The sequence below is a fragment of the Centruroides vittatus genome, unplaced genomic scaffold, assembly GCF_030686945.1.
Source record: "Centruroides vittatus isolate TY-2023 unplaced genomic scaffold, ASM3068694v2 scaffold_386, whole genome shotgun sequence".
NCBI classification, from domain to species: domain Eukaryota; kingdom Metazoa; phylum Arthropoda; class Arachnida; order Scorpiones; family Buthidae; genus Centruroides; species Centruroides vittatus.
The window spans coordinates 2,678,333-2,700,422 of record NW_027122706.1 but is presented as its reverse complement, the minus strand read 5'-3'; the positions used below and the strand labels follow the sequence as shown (position 1 = coordinate 2,700,422).

The window sequence follows — 22,090 nt, the reverse complement described above, 5'->3', positions numbered from 1 at the left end:
AATATGACGTTACAATCTCGGTTAAAAACGCGACGCTCAGTTTCCCCTCAGGAGACACGGTGACGTTTTGGGGATTAGCCGATATGAAAAAACCCGACAATGGTTCGGAATTAAAGGAAATCGCCGAGGACAATCGCACGCAACCAAGCGCCGAGCTAAGCGTACCGCCGAAAGACGATTTAAGTTTACCCTTAAATAGCGACAGCGAAAATAGAGTTTTGGAAAGCAAGGGGATAAAGAGGAAAAATAAACGTACACAAAAATATAAGCGAAAGACTAAACGGGGGAAGTTAAAACAAATAACGGTTGACAGCCTAGAACGGGGAGAGGACGATTCTCCTAAGGAAGTAACGTTAGTCAACGACTACGTTATTCCCCCAAGATCAGAAGTCATTGTAGAAGGGAAGGTCCGCAACCAGCTGACAAGTCAATTAGGAGTTGTTGAACCAACACCTCAGGAGCGAGAGGGAGTGTTTATTGCTAGCACGTTAGTTAAAACACGGCAATTTGGTAAAGTACCCGTTAGAATAATGAATGTAAAAACACAACCGGTTAAATTAAACAGAGGGAGTAAGTTGGGAAATTTCCTCTTAGCGGAAGAGGAAACAAAAGAAAGCGCAGAACAAAATAAGATGACGCGATCAAATGCAGACGATTTGACTAGAGTGCAATTTGCGAATTTATTCGATTTTAGCGAAGTAGGAAAGGACAAATTAACCCCTTTGGTAGATTTATTATACAAATACAGACAAGTATTCGCGAAAGACGATTACGATCTAGGCTATTGTGATTTAGTAGAGCACAAAATAGACACTGGAAACAGTCCCCCTATTTGTCGTGCCCCGTACCGAATTCCATACGCGCAACGGGAAATAATGGATGAGATAGTGGAAAATATGATCAAAAACGGCGTAGTTGAACCGTCCAGTTCCCCCTGGTCGGCACCTGCGTTATTAGTCGCTAAAAAGCCCCAAGGCTACAGATTAGTTGTGGATTATAGACAATTAAATAAAGTTACCAAGGTAGACCCGTACCCGTTGCCCCATATCCAGGAGTCATTGAGTTTGCTGGGAAAATCGCGATACTTTTCCTCCATGGATACTTTAAGCGGATTTTGGCAGTTGCCTTTGAGCCCCGAATCGAAAGAAAAGACGGGGTTTAGTACTCCCTCGGGGCACTACCAATACAATCGGATGCCAATGGGCGTTACCTGTGCCCCAGCGACATTCCAAAGATGTGCGGATTTAATATTAAGCGGTCTGAAGAACAAAATTTGCCTCGTCTACATGGACGACATCTTGGTATTTAGCCCAGACTTCGAAACTCACTTAGAACGGATGGAAATTGTCCTTCAGCGCCTGGCGACAGCGGGTCTGAAGTTGAAGCCCCGAAAATGCCAGCTGCTGAGGCAGCGAATAAAGTTTTTAGGGCACGAAGTGTCGGAAGATGGTATCCGGCCCGACCCGTCTAAGATCGAGTGCGTTAGAAATTTTCCCCAACCTCAGAATGAGCGAGATGTTAGAGCATTTCTGGGACTGACCGGGTACTATAGACGTCACATTTCGCAATATGCAAAAATTTCAAAGCCCCTTTCGGACTTACTTAAGAACGATGTAAAGTTCCACTGGGCCGAGGAACACAAAACCGCGTTCGAAAAATTAAAGGAAATTTTGATAACTGCACCCCTATTAAGATCCCCAGATTTTGGCCGTCCTTTTGTGTTAGCAACAGATGCCTCAAACACCGCGATAGGCGCTGTGTTATCACAGGAAGATGAACGGGGAGAACTCCCAGTGGCATATGCGAGTAGGCTGTTAAAACCAGCCGAAAGGAATTACAGCACCACAGAAAAGGAATGTTTGGCCGTGATATGGTCAATCAAACACTTTAGACCCTATCTTTACGGGAGAAAATTCACAATAATAACGGATCATAGACCCCTTAGGTGGCTTATTAATGTTAAAGACGAAAGTTCGAGACTTAGTCGATGGAATTTGGCGTTACAAGAATATCAATTCGAAATAATCCATAAGCCAGGCAAGGCCCACACGAACGCAGACGCGCTAAGTCGAATGCCCGTGGCAAAGATCAGCGAAATGCAACCTATATACAGTAAGGTGCAAATAAAAGAGCAACAATTAAAAGATCCCTTTTGTAAGCGAATCAGACAACAATTACTGAGAGACTCGTCCTCCCAGGAGACAAACCGAGAAATCGCGGATTACTACTTAGACGCCGACGAAACACTCTATCACCGGAAAGAAAATCCCGAGAGAAACGAGAAATGGGATAGAATAGTCGTACCCCAGGTTATGATAGACTACGTTTTAAGACTGTTTCACGATATCCCTAGTTCGGGACATGTAGGTAAGAAAAAGATGCGAAAGAAATTACAGACACAGTTCTTTTGGCCAGAGATGAATAAGAACATCACCCATTATTGTGATAGTTGTCAAGAGTGTGCGGTGAGGAAAAGGCCCCAACACGGACATCAAGCCCCATTGCAGACGTTCCCTCGAGTGTCGAGGCTCTTCGAACGCACGGCACTGGATATCCAGGGTCCCCTTCCTATCACTAGTAGCGGCAACAAATATCTATTGGTCTTTATCGATCACTTTTCTAGATGGGCAGAAGCGATTCCGTTGCCCGATATTACCGCGAAAACAGTGGCGAAAGCGTTCGTCACGCAAATTATTCTTAGACATTCGGTCCCAAAACAATTACTCACTGACAGAGGATCCAATTTTGTCTCCAAAGTCATGAAGGAGGTCTGCGAGCTATTGAAAGTGGAAAGACTCCTTACCACAGCTTATCATCCCCAGTGCAACGGAATGGTTGAGCGATTAAATAAAACACTAATTGACATTTTAACGCACTACGTCGACGCGGATCAGAGAAACTGGGACGAGATGATCCCGTATGCGCTCTTTGCGTACAACACTACAGTACACTCAAGTACCAACGAGACACCTTTCTTCCTCCTGTACGGACGTGATCCGACCTACCCCTTTGATATCGTCATTGAACCGAATCGACCCCGATATGACATAAACGAAAATTACGCGAGCGAATTGAGAGTGAGGATGACCTCAGCTCATAAATTAGCTCAGGAACACGCGGAAAAGGCCGCGAACGATAGAAATACCTATCATCAACGTAAGCACAAGCCATACAAATTTTCAATCGGAGACAGAGTCTTCGTTAATGAGGTAGCTACACCCGCGGGAGTGAAACGAAAATTGGCGCCTCGATGGCACGGTCCCTATAGGATAATAGCGGAAACGAGCCCCGTAGACTTCATAGTCCAACACATCCAATCCGGGAAGAAATTGCATACTCATGCTAATAGATTGAAGCCTGCAATCGCTAGGATGGAGTTCGTACCCTCCGATGCAGGAGAAAAACTCCCCGACGCGCAAAACGCAAAATCATCAATACCAACCGAAGCGCAACCGCAGACGGAACCGGTTGACCCTTGGGATGAAATTATTTTAGAGTCGCTGCATCAAAGCCGGTTAGATACCACGAACGTTGCCGAAAGCACAGGAGTTGATCAACCCGCAACTCCGTCCCAACCTACACACAACTATGCTCTCCGAAGCCAAGGACCAGTAAGCGAATATCCCTGGGTCCTTCCCAGATCGTCGGGAATTATACCGCCGGAAGTGGGGGCGTTGCGGGAAGCGGAGACTGCCGAAATGACTCAGCAAAGCGAGGGCCACCCGCGGCTGCCACCTCCCACTCCGACTGGATTATTTGGTAATTGTAAATGGTAGCTCCTCTTTATTGCGAAAGAGAGGCTATCATCTCCTAAGCGGAGAGAGGTCCATTGTAAATACGCGTGTTCATTTAAACAAATTGTCGCGAACCGGGACTAGTAGTAATGTAAGACTCCCTTTTTGATAGATGACGATGGAAAAATCCGTAACAATATATTTGTTCGTGCTGATAAGTTACATTGTGTATGAAGTGTCAACAATTGTGCCCGCCTTGACCAAAGGTGTCGTATTTCTTCACCAAGGAAACTTCCTCATGACCACGAGCCAGTGGACCATGGTTATCGAAATATCGTTCGAAGAATATGACAATTACCTTCGTGGATTACATCGTCACCTGTCCTCTTTAACTCCGGTCGTCAGAAGAGGGAAACAGAAGCAAGATGATCCCATGAAGCCCTTATGGACTCTAGCCGACGCGGAGTTGACAAACTTACAACAATCCCTCGCCGACTTCGAGGCGGAATACAACGAATTAAAATCCACCGTAACCCTAGGAAATCCCTCTCGAGCAAAACGAGGATTAATCGACGTCGGAGGGAAAATCTTAAAATTCCTTTTCGGAACCGCTACCTCGGAGGAGGTGGAAACAATGAATAGCAGGATAGACAAACTATCCCGCAACCAACAAAAGTTTGTACACATATTAGACGCCCAGACAACCGTCATGAACCAAACCCTTCAAGCGGTCAAGGACAACCGGAAATACATCGATATGATGATCCGACGACAGGACTATTTAGATAAGGAACTTCAGGTATTCAGTTACACATTCGTCGTGAGTACTGCACTTCGATACGCCGAAAATGCCGTCATGGAATTCCGAATCGGCATCACGAACCTAAGACAAGCGATAGAGATGCTAGAAAACGACCGACTTAGTTCCTATTTCCTGCCAAGGTCACAATTGGTAGAGGCGTTAACGGAAGTAAACAAACACTTGCCCAGCGGGATTTCGCTGATCGAGACTTTAAATGAAGACAATGTCTTTAAATACTATCAATGGATAACCACTACCGCTGTAGCACTTCCGTCAACACTAAGAATTTTCGCAAAATTCCCACTAATTACTCCGGAAGGATACTTTGATCTATACGAGGTAGTGAAATTCCCCGCTTATTTCCCTATTTCGAAGACATTTGCTCATTATCAAACCGAATATCCGTACATCGCCTTGTCCAGGAATCGGCAGCTTTACATGCTATTGGAGGCCCACAACTTGCAAAAATGCACAAACGGCTTAACCACGATCTGCGCACCGGAAGTTGCAGTCTGGAAGCTTCCGTATCAATCGTGTGAATACGCCTTATTCATGGCAGACGAGCCAACTGTAAACCGACTGTGTAAAAGAAAGGTGTCAGTTTATCCAAAACCAGTGTTCCGCCGTATCGACGAGGAAGGAACTTGGATATACTCCACCCCGTCACCTTTAAATTTAGTCATCGAATGTAGTCAACTGAGAAACCCACGACGTTCACCAGTTACGATGATTAAGCTAAATAACACAGGAATCTTTAAGTTGCCCATGACTTGTTCCGGCCACGTACCCGGCGTGCGACTCACGTCACACTTCCAATCACGGACTTCCTTTAAAGTTACACTCCGAAACCACTATGTGATACCAGCAATACCGGACGTTCTCAATCTTACGGAAGCGAAGATACTACGGGACTATATCCAAGAAAACGTCACCTTAAACGTCCTTCGAACCAACGAACACGATTGGTCATTGGAATTTCCGGGATGGAAATTACGAGATATAAGCCGAGAAATAAAATCAGTTAACACGGATATTCTCTCGACGACACCGAGTGTGTTAAACTATCCCGTCTCAGCATGGAACACGATCCTCATAGCCTCTTGCGTTACTGTTCTGGCGACACTTTTAATCGCTTGGGGATGCCGCAAACTATTACGCTGCATGGGAACCCGAAGATCTGCGAGTCCTTACCCCTCTTTCCGACGGGAAGAGCGAATAGAACCGGACGCCGTGGAAATGATCGAACTGATACCCGTAACTGCGGAAGCCGGACCATCGTCGGGTATCCCGGAAGCAAGAAAAGACGAAAGGGAGAAGTTAACCGTAGCCAAACGGGAAGAGGTAGTGACGCCTCCCGTCAGAATTGAGACCATTCCTACCCAAATGAGACGATTATAGAACGGCGCGAGAGAATTAAATCATCTTAAATAATAGTATTTTATGTTGTCCGTGGCTTAGAAAATTTCTATTCAACCCAACTTTCTTTTCCTTTTGTGTAGAGACGAAAATATGGAGGAAGATCAAGTTGTGACGCCCCCCATGGAAACATCAAACCCGGAACAAGATCCGATCCAGGAGTCACCTCCAGATCCTGCCCTGGTCTCCCTATTTGAATGCCCCGTCTGTTACGACTACATGGAACCCCCTACCTTCCAATGCCCGGCCGGACACACGATATGTTCCCGATGTTCGCTGTACGTCCGTCAATGCCCGCTTTGCCGGGGAGAACTCAGGAATTACCGTAACTTGACGCTGGAGAGACTAGCCGAAATGGTGGCCTTGCCGTGTGTCTACAGAGGTAACGGCTGTCCGAAAACAGGACTTGTTCCAGAGAGAAAGGCCCACGAACAGGATTGCCCGTATCGAACGTGCTTATGTCCATCAATGGACGAAGTCTGCACATGGGAGGGCGTGTATCAACAGGTGATCCCCCACCTGACGGAACGACACCCTCACATAGGTCACATAAATCACGACGCTGTCAAGTTAGTCCTCATCGGGTTGGAAGCAACTCAACCCCTCGTATGGATAACACATCTCCACTGTCATCAGCGAGACTTTATTGTCCAGGTTTTTAAAACGGAAACCAGCGATGAAAACTCTCCCGTTTATATCATTGTACAGAATGTGGGAAGCCGACAAGAGTCGGGCCGCTTCCTGGGAAGAATCGAGATTCGCGGGCGCGGTAAGACGATGCTTTGGGAGTCCACTCCTCAGAGCGTAACCGACGATCTAAAGGCCACCCTACGAATGAAGGACTGCTTAACCCTCAACGTAAAAATGTTGGAGAGAATGCTCGAGGATCACATTTTGACGGTGATGGCGACCATTTACCCAGTGGGAACATATAGGGGCGGCGAAAGGCCCGAAACAAACAAAGCGGCATAAAGGACCCTAACGCCAGGAAATACGGACCTCCTCTTTATGAGAAGGCAACCCCAATCGCGAATAGAAACCGATCTCCGAAAAGAGACGGGGGAAGAGAGGAGAGAACCCGCCAATAAAGGACGCCTACGTCATTAACCAATAAAACCTTTTTCTTTATATTTGGCAGACAACGAAACAAAAGCACGAGTAGACAACATGGCAGAAGCAGCCGAAACCTGGGATTTGGAAGAGTTGGATTTAGATACAGTGGCCGAACTTTTCGGGTGGAGTGACGAAGAAGAAGAAGAAGAGGAGGAGAAGTTCCACGTATGTCCGACGGCGGTGCGGCACGCTATCGCTCGCGTTAGAAGTGCCCCCGACGAGGCTATTCCGGAGATGGTGGTCCTACCCCTGCAGGGAGAGGTGGACCCTGAAGTAAGGCGGGAAGTGGAGGAAGCGGCGAGGTACGCGGCGCAAAGGGCGAAGCATTTTCAAGAGAGGAAACTCCGGGCCCAGAGCGACCAACGTCGTGAGGAGGAAAGAGGACAGGAGCCTCTGAGAACGGAGGAAAGGGGGGCTTTTTCCCTTTGGGCTCCGCGAGGCATGGGAAGAGGCCTCGGAATGATGCGGGAGCTCCCCCAGCGGTACCCACAAGAGCGGGACCAGAGGTGCCCAGCGGCGGGGAGAGCCAGGGGCTGGTCTCCGAACCCGCGATGAAATGCTTGCCGGGCGGGGACCCCTCGGAGACCGGAGAAAGAAACCCGGAGGCCCCGACTTCTGGATGTGCCGTATGTGTTTTCTTCTTTTGTCCTTGTTCGTCTATCATATTGTATTCTTTGTAGTGTAGTTTGAAATTCTGTTTGTCCATATATATATGTTTTATATTAAATCCTTTTTTTTGCTATATGGTCCGTCTAACAATTAACACAAAAATTGATCTGTCGCGAACAAGAACGGAGACGGTGGTCGGCAAGAGTAAATGGAACTCATCGGGGAGAAGTAAAATAGGATCACTACTTCCGGCAAAGTGGAGATCGAACTGGCAGCCGAGCTGCCAGGTAAAATGTTGCCAAAATGTAAGCAACATTTTTAAAAGGGCGGGAGCCCTGTGAAGATCCTAAAATGGCGCCGAGAATTCGGTTGTTTACAAGATCGCTACCTCGGGAAATTTCGGAAAGTCAATCGGAGCAAGAACGCGCATCGGGCTATAAACCGGACATCTGTAAAGCATTTCTTCTAAAACAAACACAACGCGGTAATAAACGACGAAGGGAATGTCGCGGTGCTCGTATACAAGAGTCGAGATGTAAACAATTAACAAAAAAGGGGAGAAAGAAGAGAGACAGATGGTCAAGGTCACCTGTAGACCATATGAGCCCGGGATCGTCGCGAAGGGGGGGGCAGCCACAGAACGTTTGGCGGATCGGTTCAGCCCGATGTCCGCGAGAGGGGGCAAACTGTGTAAATTATGTGAGTAGCTGTCAACGCCCGGGAGCCGTCCCCGGCCGAATTTGGTTTTCGTCTTGCTTAGAAACAGTAGACTGACCAATCGAAAAAAGGAAAAAGGGACTTAAGACCAATCAAGAGGGAAGATTCGGGGGAAAATCGTATAAAAACCCCCGTATCAAGGTCAGAAGGGGAGACGACGGAGCTTTCTACCCGGAAGTGGACGACGGTACTCCAACCAGCCACCTACTCCTTCGCCGACGTCCGTCACCGACCCCATCGGACTCTCCTACCCGACTGCCCCGGGGCTTTACCGACGACTCCGACAGCCTTCTCCGATCGCCGTCATCCGGAGCGCCTTCTGCCGCAGACGATCTAGATCGCATCTTGTACTGTAGGCCTACCTTGTAAGTTTGTTTTGAGGTTAAAATAAACGGTTATTGTAAGACACTTGTCATCTTTGCCTCTGCCGCCACCACCCACATACGATCGGTCCCTAGGTTTTTCCTGACGTGCAATTAACTAATTGCCCCCATATGTCGGCAGCTTACAGAAATAGAAATAAAATCTCTTTATCTCTTTTTTAATTTTTATTTTTTTCCAATTTTTCTTTAAAAAATAAATTACGTATGAATTAAAAATAGAACAAAATTTGTATAATTCAAAATAATATTCTATGTTGTTAAGGAAACCGTTAACAGAAGTTTACTCGAAAATGTCGTTCACAGGATCAATTGCTAAACTTGAGTTGTACCAGGTTATAGGATATAACGGATCTGTTATACAAGGAATCCAATTTGTTAATGATCAGACAGTGTTATATCCATGTGGAAAGATATGTGCATTATATAATATAGATCATAAGATTCAAAAGTTTTTGAATTGTGGAGAGATTCAAGAGATGACGGCTATGGTACTTAGTCCAAACACTAGACATTTGGCTATTGCAGACAAAAATCCCAAACAAGCAGCAGTCGTGCTTTATGATTTACAAGCACTGAAGACTAAGAAGAAATTGACTGGTCCTAATAATTTTACTTCAGATCAATATATATACCTGGCATTTTCTAGAGATTCGAAACTATTGGCTGGTCTAACGAATGAGCCTGATTGGGGAATCGTGGTCTGGAACTGGGAAAAGAAACAAATAATATGCTCATTAATACAAAATGTAGGAACTGGTTTTGAACCATATCAGGTAATTGAATATGTAGCAATGAATAGAAAAACGGCGTATTCTGCAAAAGGCCTATTTGGATTTGTGCATCGCCGATCTGTCTTCTAAGAAAATTTCACGGTTCGGTTTCATGCCCTACGGATTACACCCCTATATGAATAAAATGGGTAATTGCATATTAAAGTGCTGGTGAATTGAAATACAAATCTTTTTACTCGAAAACTTCCTAATATGAGATACGCCGTTTTTCCACAAGTCCCTCAATTATTTATATGTAATGCTTAATGAAAAATAATTAGAATTTCTTTCTTTCTATAATTTACATGATTACATAGTATATTTATATGGTATAATATATCGAAAATTAGTTAATTTCGTGCTTTAGCATTCATTTTCAAGACATTAATAATTTTTATTTTTTTTTATCGATTTAAAAAATTCGATTTTTAACGAATGAACTTGCTCATTAGACATTAAGAAAGTTTAAAAGTGTTCCATAATAGGTTTCGTTCGGTAAAAATCAGAATTTTTCGATTCTTTCCTGAAGAAGATCAATTAACTGATCGAAAACGTTAGAAGATATAATAAAAAGACTGCATATTAAAGATTTTTAAGGTTTAGTTTTAAACGAATTTTCGAACAATTCAATCAATAAATACATAATAAATTGACCATTTACAAATTAGTATGAATGCTGTTATTAATTTTTAAGTGAATAATAGAAAAATGGATTCAAAAGAAATTTTGACTGTTAATTGAATGATATTTCACCACTACGCGTTGCGGTGATTAAGAAAAGCCATAACGCGTTCTAAACGTTAGCTGATGCAACCACGATAGAGGGTGATACGACGCACAGTGGTTTTGTAACTTTAAAATGTGGGTTCTAGCCTTAAAACATTTTTATTTACAATTTTTAATGCTGAACAACATTACTTCTACAAGTTTTCCAAGAAATTTAATTTTCATGCTTAAAAACTTTCAAAGAAATAAATTGTATGGAGAAAAATAAACATGCTTTTATTTTTGTTGTTTGCTTAAAAGTGCTAAAGGACAAACTATATGTACTAGTAGGTGCTCGATGTATTCTAAACGATGACATAAAAATCAGCTGCTAAAGTTAAAAACCACTGTGCGACGGATTTATTATGGTTTAAAAGTTACAAGTTCTGGATGTTAACTAATAACGAGGTGATGATAAGAAAATAAAACTTTCTTTTTCTTTATGATTTATTTACCTTCAGTTATCTTATATAAGTAGGTAACAAAATTATTCACCACATACAGAAATGTAACTTGGTTACTTTTCAACATTTAATCATTCGTGAAAATCTGTTGCGGTGTTCGAGATGTCAACATCTTCAAACAACTAATTTACTAAAAATAATTACTTTGTCAGGAACTTTTATTAATAAATCAGTCTCTCTTTTTTTTAATTAGAATCAAGAATGTTGCAGTTATTTATTTTTACAAGAAATATTACCGTGATATTTCGAGTTGCATTTTATGTTCTTTGAGCGACATTTGCATTTTTATCAATACAGTATCTTTTACAGTGACACATTCCTTACTTCCAGATGTTAACATGGATGCTGAGCGAAGTATTAATGAAGTTGAGGGTACAGTACGTCCTGAATGTTGAAGTTACTCTCAGAAATTGTAAATTCGTTACGAGCATAAAGTCGATCAAGATGACCTTCCTTGTTTCTTAACTGATAGAGACCTGATGGATTATTGCTCATAACAACAGCTAAAACATTTCTGGAAGCTCCACGTCCCCTATTAATATCAGGCACCCTGACTAAAACATTCGAACCAATTTCAACTGCAGGAAATTTTGACTTGGATAGTGAAATCATTTTATATGCGTGTTTCTCTAGGCCGGATTTGGCATATTTTCTCATAGAATTGATGCTGTTCTTTCTTAAACAGAGCTTGCAAGTAACATCTGCACCAAATCTCTTTCTCGTCGCATTCTCCGCAGATAACGGAACACTCTGAACACTTGTGCGCTCCGCAGGTTTCATTTCGCTTTGTGGTTTTTTTTTGAGTTAGTCACAACGCGGTGTGGACGATTTTTTCGCTCAATGAGCATTTTCGTTGTTTCAGCCTAACATATCCATAACAGCCGGAAAAGTAAAATGGGGGTCCATGACTTCGTTTTATAGATATAAGGTCGTAGCACGAGCGCGTGCGACAAAGCGATATTGCATGTTTCAACGTCTTCTATTGTCTTATGAAATTGAATTCGTTCTGAAAATTCAATGGGCTCATATTGATAAAACTTCTCAATTTTCCATTAATTGCAATGAGAAATCAAAAAATGTAACGAGATCCATATGAATGTAGAAAGTAGGAATCCATGAGTTCGTTTTCGATATATAGCGGTATTAGACAATGTCCGTGCTCTCTGATGCGACTGAGTGTGCCCAGGGCCGGATTATCGAATAGACAAATGAGACAAATGTCTAGGGCCCGGTTTTTAGAAGGACCCGGTCAAACTGTCTATTTTGAAAAGATTTGTAAATAAGATAGTTTACTTTTCTGTTGGATAACTGTATATAATAAACAAATAAACAAAAATATATTGCTTTTTATATGGATATTGTGAATTGTAAAATCTAAAGAAAATGAGTTCTCATGTTTCTCCTTATTGAGAGTAATTCTTCCGATAATTTAGAAATTTTTTTTATAGCGATAAGAAGAATATTTTTTATTAATAAAAATTTAAGATTTGTTTTAGTTTTTCACATTATTTAATTTCGTTTTATTTATTGTTAAAATATAATATATATCAATATAATATATATATATTGTGCTCTATTTCTTGTGGAAGACGGAGGGGGCCCGGTAAGAAGAAAATGTCTAGGGCCCCAAAGTGTGTTAATCCGGCCCTGAGTGTGCTAATAGAATTTAAGGCTAGGGTCAAAAATAAAAACAGCATTTGTGTGAACCTTTTTTTTTTTTTTTAACTCTTTCCGCCCTGTGGGCACTAAGAGGGCCTCTTTTAGTAGGCCCATTATGGGTTCGGCCAGGCCCACAATGGGGCGACCGGGTGAGCCTAAAGCTTAGTTCACACTGAGCGAATAGCGAAAGCAAATGATAAAAACGAAAAGCGAGTTTCATTCGCTTAGTGAAATTGACCCTACAAGCAAAAGCGAAAAGCGATTGCGTATTTTAAGGAGCCAATCATTTGCAAGCAAGAGAAAACGTCATCTCGAAAAACAAAATGGCCGCTTCCGATATTCCGTCGTTAACCACGTTTATTTATTTATCAAGAAAGAAAGATACGTCAGACAGAAAACAATGCTGAGTGAGAAAAATACTAAAAATCCGTAATTACAACATTTACTCTATTGCGTGAGAAAGTTTCTGTAGCCATCTTGAAAACAGCATGAACCACGTGACAACTAGCGAGAATACGATTGGTGGCGAAATTTTTTCGCTAGCGAAACAGTTCGACAGTTCCGAAGTTCGAAGCGATTCGCGAAATGGTAATATTCGTCGGAAACGACGTCATGTCTGACGTGTTATTCGCCCTGTTTTTCGCTTTCGCCAGCGAATCGCGCACAGTGTGAACTAAGCTTAAAATTAACTGAAAATATGCGCGAAAAACGAACAGAACACAAAACAAAGCAATCGCTAACGATTGCTTTGTTCATAGATCGCCTCTCAGTGTTGGCAAGTGCAAAGATCGTGTCTCCCATGGCCGGCAGATGCAAAGATCACCTTTTCTATGCCTAACAAGTGCAGGGATCGTTTTTTTTCTCTCCGACTTCTCCTCAAATCTATCGCGATACGACGAAGTCGCGCGATGTCCTAGTATATTTATATATGTTAATAACAAAATTATGAAATAATTAAATGAGAAGTTGTTTTCAATAGTTTATAAAAGTTTATATTGTTTTCATATATACGTTTATAAGTATATATTATTTTTATTTTCTTTTTGTTAAATAAAATATAGTGAAAAAAATTTAAAATAGTGCAGCAATTTGTTTTAAAAGTGATAATTACTCACATCTGATTTCATTCAAATAGGATAAATGAAAAATACCTTTTCAATATAGCTGCATTTCATTTATTTTTGTAGGAATTGTCATCACTTTAAGAGTTTTTGACGAAAAACTTAATTACTTTCCCGGCTATTATATATAGCTGAGGGAAAGTATGTCGTTCGATCAAAGATGACTCTCCAAGATTTTTAATTCTTGAGACGTCGACAAATTCAAAAAAATTTGGGTTTTTTTCCTGTATGCATGAATGTTAGTGCGAATGAGGACACGATTTTGTTCACCCATTTTGAAGCTTTAATAACTACTGTGCGTTTTATCGAAAATTTCTGAAATTTCATAAGATTTGTGTATTGGGGATTAATACTATTAAATTTTGGTGTTAAAGGTCGAGATGGAGAGATATGAGGGGATCATGTATCTCGAGTGGAGTCGGACTTAATGAAGATTTTACTCATTATTAGCATTTACGATTTTTTTTTATAAACTCAAAATCCATACCTCAAAATTAAGCTTTTTGCTATTTTATAATAATTAATAGTATAAAAATTTTTATTAATAAAATGTCATAACAATGGCGCCACCACAATTTTTAACTTTTACGGGAAAAGTTAGCAATTTATTGCTGGATTTTTAACCTAATCTACACTGAGACCGAAGTTTTCTAGATTAAAGAAAATTCGAACGCTTCATGGAATTTTTATAGTATTTCATAAAAGATATATTTATATAATAGAATATTATAAAATTAATATTTACTATATTTTAATCTCTGCAGATATCTTTTCATCTCCACGATATGAATCAAATTTGTTGCATAGGCAAAGGAATATTCAGAACCTACCGAATATTTGAAGATTCGATCAGATTGCATGTTCAAGGCAAACAAGAGCATCTAGGATCTTTCCTCTGTCAGGCTTGGTTAAAAACGAATAAATTAGCTATTGGTACGGAACAAGGACGTGTACTTATTTGTGACGGAACAACTATTAAGGATGAAATCATTATTAATCCCGATGATCCGGATTTAATCGATGAGCAAACGTAAGTACTTTTTCGAAAATGAATATAAAAACCAATAAAATAAATGATCATTTTTTAGACTATAATAATATGAACGGTATCCACTTAAACATCTATCAGAGCAAAAGCAAATGCATATGCTGCAATCTTGTTCCAGCGCTAAAATAACCGAAAATAATCAGTTTAAGACGATTTAGGATAACATACAAATAATCTAATAATCTCTGTAAAGGAGAAAAACAGCATTGCAGAAATTGATACAAAAAAGCGAGTTTTTTTGTTAGAGAACATGTTCAAAATGACCACCTTCAGCGGTAAATACAAAGATGTAGACGATTGAGCGTGGCGTTATGGATGGCATACGCCACTCCTGGTGTCACATTTCACAAGTCTTTCGTATGCGTCTCTGCAGTTCTCCAAAATCATGCGGCGCTTCTGGATATCCGTGTACTATATTACGCGTACCCAGCATTATACACCGATGCCTTTAGGAAACTACAGGAAAAATCCAGAGGGATCAAGTTTGAGAAACGTAGCAGTTATAGAACAGGGCCGTGTTATCCTATCCAGCAGTTTCAACTCTGACGCACGTCTGACCGAGAATAAAGTGGCGTGCTATCGTACTGGTGTGGTTGTTCGTGTCGAGAGATTTGTGATTTCGCGAATACGCGTCACAAGTAGGAACACAGAGACTTATATACAGTTAAACGCTCTTTTATTTCTCTTCCGGAACACGGTTCTTTTCTTTATCATTTACGAATGATCCCAACTGGAATAACCTCACTGAGGAAGGGGGTCGTCACTTACAAACAATTACACCCGACTTAAAAACTAAGGTAAATGTCTAAACTTATATCTACCTTAAAACTAATGTAAAAGGGAAACGGATAAACTTAGGAAAGACAGAAAGTATATAGAGACAGATAGAAGGTACCCGGGTTCACGTTGATCGATATCTTCGATGAAATGTACAGTACTTCCACAATAGCAGCCGTTCCTTTGCTTTTTTCTTCCTTGTCTGGCTGTGTGCCCTCGATGTTCTCTTATTTCGTCGGCGATCTCTAGGCCTCGTATCTATATTCCTTTAGCCTCGACGGTCCTGCAGCCTCCTTCCTTTTTCTCCCTTCCGAGTCGATCGCTGCCTTGCAACTCCGCCCTTCTCGAGGTCTCGCCGAAAAGTGTCCGTTGTTTTACCCCTTAGCCCTCAGGGCTTCTTCTCTTCTTTTGTTCTCACGCTTAGTTCTTAGAAGGGGTAATCCTCCCCCTCCAGCGATAACGGCTGATATACCAATTGATTGTTAAGACAAAGGAACGGAAATAAGAAATTAGAAATGAAGGACGAAGAAAGAAAGAAAAAAAAAATATATATATATATATATATTTATTTATAACTTACGAACTATAAAAGAAATACACACAAAAAAAAAAAAAAAAAAAAAAAAAAACAGAATATGGCTGACAGACACACTGGTACCAAACCTATAGTTGTGCCAAGTCATCGAGCCATTCGTCTAATGTCGTGTTTTGGGTGTTTACCGGTCACTAACAATATTGTGAACAATATATACAGGACATTTTGGACCACGTGGAGGACCTCACGCAATTCATATATCTCAACTTCAAAATTAATTAATGTCTTTAAGAACCCTTCTGTGAATTGTTTTGGTCTGTCCAACGTGTGCTCCTTGCTGTTTGTAAAACTCAAGGAGCACACGTTGAGTCATCGCTGTTTCCACCAAGGTCTGTATAAAAAGGAGGATGCACACATGCGGCGCGGCAAGGAAAAGCGGTGACGCAAACGTGTCTTCGCCGCACGGCAGCACGACCACACAAGCGGCAATCCGTTTACATTTCGGCGCATGCGTTCAGTATTCAAGATGGCGAACGATATCGACATTCCGCTATCCACGTGTTTACAAATTGTTTTGTACGGCTCGTTTTATTTAGCTAGAAGATTTCGTCGAAGATTCGAATGAATATTTTGGATTAGAGATATCGTATTGGCAAGAATCTTGCCGAGATATTTTGTTGGATCGATAAAGAACTGATGTACAAAATAGGCTTATTCTTCGATTAAGATCTCTCGATAAAGAATACTATTTCGAGTAAGATTCGGTTGTTTTGTTCTTTGAATTAAATAATATATGATTACTGTATCTGTGTAGAATTTGTGTTAAATTTATTATTCTTTCCTCTTTATTCTGATGTTAGTTATCTCGGTTAACCACATCGAACTTTCCGCCATTAAAACACCACGTGATTGTATTTTCTCACGTGACTGCCAGACGAAATGTTATTGGCTGATAGAAACGCATCTTGGCGGCGGCCGCCGCGAAAGATAGAATTCGACCAACTTTCGCGGCATGAGAAAAGCGGCACGAAATAGACCTCTGCGGCGAGAAAAAGTGACGTCATTCTGCCGCTTTTCCTTGCCTGCCGCATGTGTGCATCCGGCTTAAGAAGGTCAGGACACGCTCCCGTGATTCTATGCGGCAGCGGTCATGTTGGGGCATATCGATAGAGATCACCATACGTGGTCCCTGCGTGAGTCGACTATTATTACGTATATACGTACTCAAAACGTTAAACAATGGGTTATTCTGTGGCACTTTTTTTTTTTTTTTTTTAACTCTTTCTGCCCTGTGGGCACTAAGAGGGCCTCTTTTAGTAGGCCCATTATGGGTTCGGCCAGGCCCACAATGGGGCGACCGGGTGGTGAGGGACGGGGCCCGACATATCGGAACGGACTACCCCCCGAAAAATTCCTGGGGATTATTCGACCCGTTCGGATTCGATCCCGGGTCCCCCAGAGCGGTAGGCTGCCACCTTTACCGCTCGGCCATCCGGCCGTCTCTGTGGCACCTAATTGTAAAAGTAAGTCTACCGACCTTCGATTGTTTAGATTTCCTGCAGATAAGCAGAAGAAAGCGAAATGGGTGCAGAACTGCAGACGGGATAAGTGACAGCCAACTGAACATTCTAAACTGTGAGAGTAGTGTATATTATGTATTTTTATATAGGTACTGTCTTTGAGATGTACACTCAAACCTGTTTTTGTGCGGTGGATAGGGACCGCATAAAAAAAACGCATTAAAAAATCGCACAAAACTTCACGAGTAGCTATAAAAAATAGTTTTCGCAACACAATTAAAAAGTATTTTTTTATGTGGTGGATAGGGACCACATAAAAAAAGTCTCACGTAGAAAATAACTCAAAACCGTACGAAATAACTAGGAATTGCTTTTTTAACTCCTTGGGCCTTTTTCTGCAATCCCTAATGGGGAAAAAATCCTCTAAGAATTTTATTTTTTATATTAATTAATTATTTCCACTTAAATACGAATCTAACATTAAAAAGTTAAAAATAATCGTTAGAAAACGATTTTATTTGATAAATATAGCTGCAGGAAGTGTTATTTCATTTAACAAGGTGTGAAATTTCACACCTGCAGTCTAAAGCTGGAGGGGAGCTAACTTACCGCATCTGTTCAAATATAACATAATATTTATGATTTTTATGCTATTAAAATGAGAGGGGACAAAAAAAAAACGTATGAGAAAAAAATTTTACTGAATAAAAAATGAAAAAACCTGCTGATGTCATAGAAAACATCCAATAGAGTTTTAAAAAATTTTACAGGAGTCAATTACGTTCCAATTTGATTGAAATTTTCATATACCGCACAAAACAAATCGCAGAAATAAAAAAATCGCACAAAAACAGGTTTGAGTGTATACGTGAGCTCACATTAAATTATTTGTTGTTCAGCTTCATTTCGAAGAATCTCAGTTAGAACTGTTAATCTCAACTTTTCTGTCAGTGAGATTACATATTTTTGCCAGAGATATGAACAGTACTTTGAATGTAAAAAAAACTGTATGGAAGCAAAAACTCATTTATGCGTACTTCTGCTGACTTCCGAAAATGGTTTTATTATATTTGTATCTTGTGTGTTTACAGAGAAAGAAGTTATGTCTCAGATAAGCTCTGTTAAAAATATCATCAAATTGTGTTTAATATTATCCTTTTTGATTAAATTTTATATAATTAGGAAAATATGACGTTTAAGCCTTTGTAAAGCCAAAAATGTTCATTAATTAAACGTTAGTCCAGTATTTATTTTTTAATGCATTAATATTGTATTGGTAAATGCTTTAAAATAAAATTTTGGATAACTTATGTTATTGCATTACTTTACCAAGTGCTTATATACGTAATTGCATCAGTTTTAGCACCTATTTAATTAGTTTCATTCACGACAGCGAGTGATGTGGATGATTGTTTCTTTTAAACTATTTGATCGAAAAGTTACATAAAATTGGGGATGCATAATCATCCGAAATTATTATTATAATTTTGACTGGAAATCACTGGATTTATGCAATTTTAGTTTAATTAATGTCGTATAAAACTGACTGCTCGTACAAGTTTGCTTAAAACATGCGACTCAAAATACCCCAAAATGGCGGCTCAAGAAGTAGGTCACGCGTGTCCTGACCTTCTTATATAGACCTTGGTTTCCACGAGTCAAGCACTTGTTTACATTTTTCGGGTGTTACATTTGAGTATTCGTCTTTAGTATTTTCCAAAGCCCACTTAGAATTGCAGCATGACGGTGGGAAATAGGAATCCTAAACAGAAGTATAAATGATTGATGTCCGGTGATTTAGTAGGAATATCCAGTTTATTTTATATAATTGTGACCTATAGACGTTTTAAGATGTTCAAGATACTCCTCAGTTTTCTTTGCAGTATGAAAAGAGCTTTGTCATGATGGAACACAACTTTGTCCATCTCTTCTGAGTACATGTGAAGAACTTGTCTTTTTAAATATGGCTACAGTACATTGCTGATATAAAAGTCGGCATTCACCTGAACTTTATTTGGGACTTTTATAAGAGAAAGTGTTCCTCTTCCAATCATTCCACAGATGATCATGAACCCTCTGGCCAGCTTTCGTAGCACATCGTCTACCGAGTTTCGGGAATGTTTTGACTAGGAAAAGGGTAACATATCTTCCAAAGTTCATTGCAGTAGCTTAAATCATCAATGTTACCATAAATTCTGATCTATATTCTGCCAGGTATAGCTCGCACAGTTTGCGAGCATGTCTTGCGATTTTGTGTGTTCTGCGGAAAGGTCATGTACTTTTTTTTTTGGACTCTTTCCGCCCTGTGGGCACTAAGAGGGCCTCTTTTTAGTAGGCCCATTATGGGTTCGGCCAGGCCCACAATGGGGCGACCGGGTGGTGAGGGACGGGGCCCGACATATCCGAACGGACCACCCCCCGAAAAATTCCTGGGGATTATTCGACCCGTTCGGATTCGATCCCTGGTCCCCCAGAGCGGTAGGCTGCCACCTTTACCGCTCGGCCATCCGGCCGTTGAGGTCATGTACTTTAGTCTTCTGTACTTTTGTTGTTTTCAAATCCTTATGAATTATGATTTGTATAGTCCTTTGGCAAGTTCAAATTTGCCTGGCAATGTTTCTGGTTCTCGGAAGGTTTGGTGTACACGATAGTTGAAAGCACTTATGCGCAGACATCAATATCCTGATTTTTGTGCAGTGCCATTTTTTTAAAAATCTTTTTACGTAAACAATTTTAGGACATCGAAAAGAATTATCGGTAACTACAAAAAGTATCGTGAATTTTGGCGTTGCCAATTAAATGATAACAGTAAAATTTAGTAATATTTGAGTATAGGCCCTACACCTCCTCTATACTATCATAACCGCTCTGCATCCTATCGGACTGATTTGTCACTGATACTATATGTATCAGAGTCCTTGATCAATTTCAACTGTATTTTTTAGTCAAATATAATTTTAAAAAATCACAATATTTAGTATTCGATAGGTAGGTTTTGGAGGGACCTGAGATCGAATCCGGGTGATCAAGCCCCTCAGTTTTTTCACGGGTGATGAGAACCGGATATGCCAAGCCCCGTCCCTCCATCATTGTGGGCCTGGTCGAACCACGACGACTATAGTATAAAAGGCTATCTTATTGCCCATAGGCAAAGCTATATATATGTGTATAATTTGATAAATTACTTTTTAAAAAAATTTTTATAGCAAAATATTAGATGTCATTTAACCTATTTTTAAATATTTTTTATAGCAAAATTTTGGATAAACAAAATCAAACGAAAGGAATTAATCCTACCGTTGTAGTAGTTCAGCCTATTAAGTGCATTGTAACTACAAAAGTTGGATTTGCATGTGTTTGGGGTAATGAAAGTGTATTCATGTATGAATTGAGTGATGGAATTTATAAAACTACAAAATTGATCACGGTAATTTAATTTAATTTTTTATCGAAATCTCAATAACGATGAATTAAAATTAAAGAAATTTATATCGCTATTCATGAAATTCTATAAAAATTAAAATACAATAATTAAATTTCCTTTTAAAACTATGTTAATCAAATATTTTGGTAGTATGTTTTCAGCTATCAAATATGTATATCAGTGACTTTTTTATTATAATAAAATTAAGACATTTTTTGCAATTACTAACTTTCTCAATTAATATTTACAAAGTATTTTAAAATTATTTTAGCTTTGATATTTGATAATTCATTACCTAAATTTTTATGCCGAGAATTTTTGATATACAGTGCCGTCTTTAGGGCATGGCCTACGGGGCCCCTTAATCCGAAAATAATTTTATTTTATAGTTGTTACTCCTATTTATAAACAAAACATATATTTTCTGTGTTTTTTTATTTCCATTATAAAAAGAAACTTGTTTTTTTTTTTTTGCTAAATGTGTATTCAGGATATTAAAATTACAAAACATGTTATTGTCTTTCGATGGTAAATTAGGATTAAATTCAAATAAACTTCCAATACTTGTTGCACGACTGTGCTTAATTGCAAATATCAATAATAAAAAGATCTAAACAAATAGTTATTAAAGATTTGTCAGTGGCGTTTTTATAAAATAATTTCCATAAACATACTTATTTTTTAATGAAAACATGAACAAAGTTTTAAAATTATAAATCGTAAAAATTAGCGATTCACAAACATTCATTTCCATAAATAAAACAATCGTACTTAAAGAGTTATATTTAGTTTTTTAATTTGAAGTTGAGATTTCCAACTGTTCTCATGTTCAGAGATGTGTGCAATTGTTTACTCTTAGATAACAATAACAATAAAAGCATAACATTATTCTTTCTACTGTTTCTTTTTAATAGAAATATATATATATATACACATATACATGAAAAAAAATATATACAGTATACATATATATAGGCTATATATACTGTACATATATATACACACAGTATATATATATTTTTTTCTTTCAAAATTTAAATCCTCAGTGGTAAGTAAAATCTTTATTTATTTTGTGAAATACATTTATAACTTGGCAAAGTGTTTTATTAAAAGTTCAAGAAACTTTCAATTTTAATCTAGGGTCAGAATTACAGTACATATTACACGTATTTTACCATATGATTTTAACGTATCACAGAAATTTGTTTCTATAGAACATTTCTATTTAAGTTA

At 39.6% G+C, this 22,090-nt stretch overlaps 2 protein-coding genes across 2 annotated transcripts in view; both read left to right on the top strand.

The window, feature by feature from the left end:
- The first annotated feature begins 6,045 nt into the window (after nt 1-6,045).
- Nucleotides 6,046-6,924, top strand: LOC136988782 (E3 ubiquitin-protein ligase SIAH1A-like). Its single transcript, XM_067286744.1, has one exon. It carries the CDS (start codon nt 6,046-6,048, stop codon nt 6,922-6,924), a length of 879 nt encoding a protein of 292 aa, XP_067142845.1.
- Nucleotides 6,925-9,010: 2,086 nt separating this feature from the next.
- LOC136988781 (cilia- and flagella-associated protein 57-like) overlaps nt 9,011-22,090 on the top strand; it is a 30,067-nt gene continuing 16,987 nt past the window's right edge. The window contains exons 1-3 of the mRNA XM_067286743.1: nt 9,011-9,547; nt 14,318-14,583; nt 20,686-20,860. Coding sequence (XP_067142844.1) covers nt 9,026-9,547; nt 14,318-14,583; nt 20,686-20,860 — 963 coding nt within the window. The 5' untranslated portion in view covers nt 9,011-9,025. The remainder of the gene's footprint in view (nt 9,548-14,317; nt 14,584-20,685; nt 20,861-22,090) is intronic.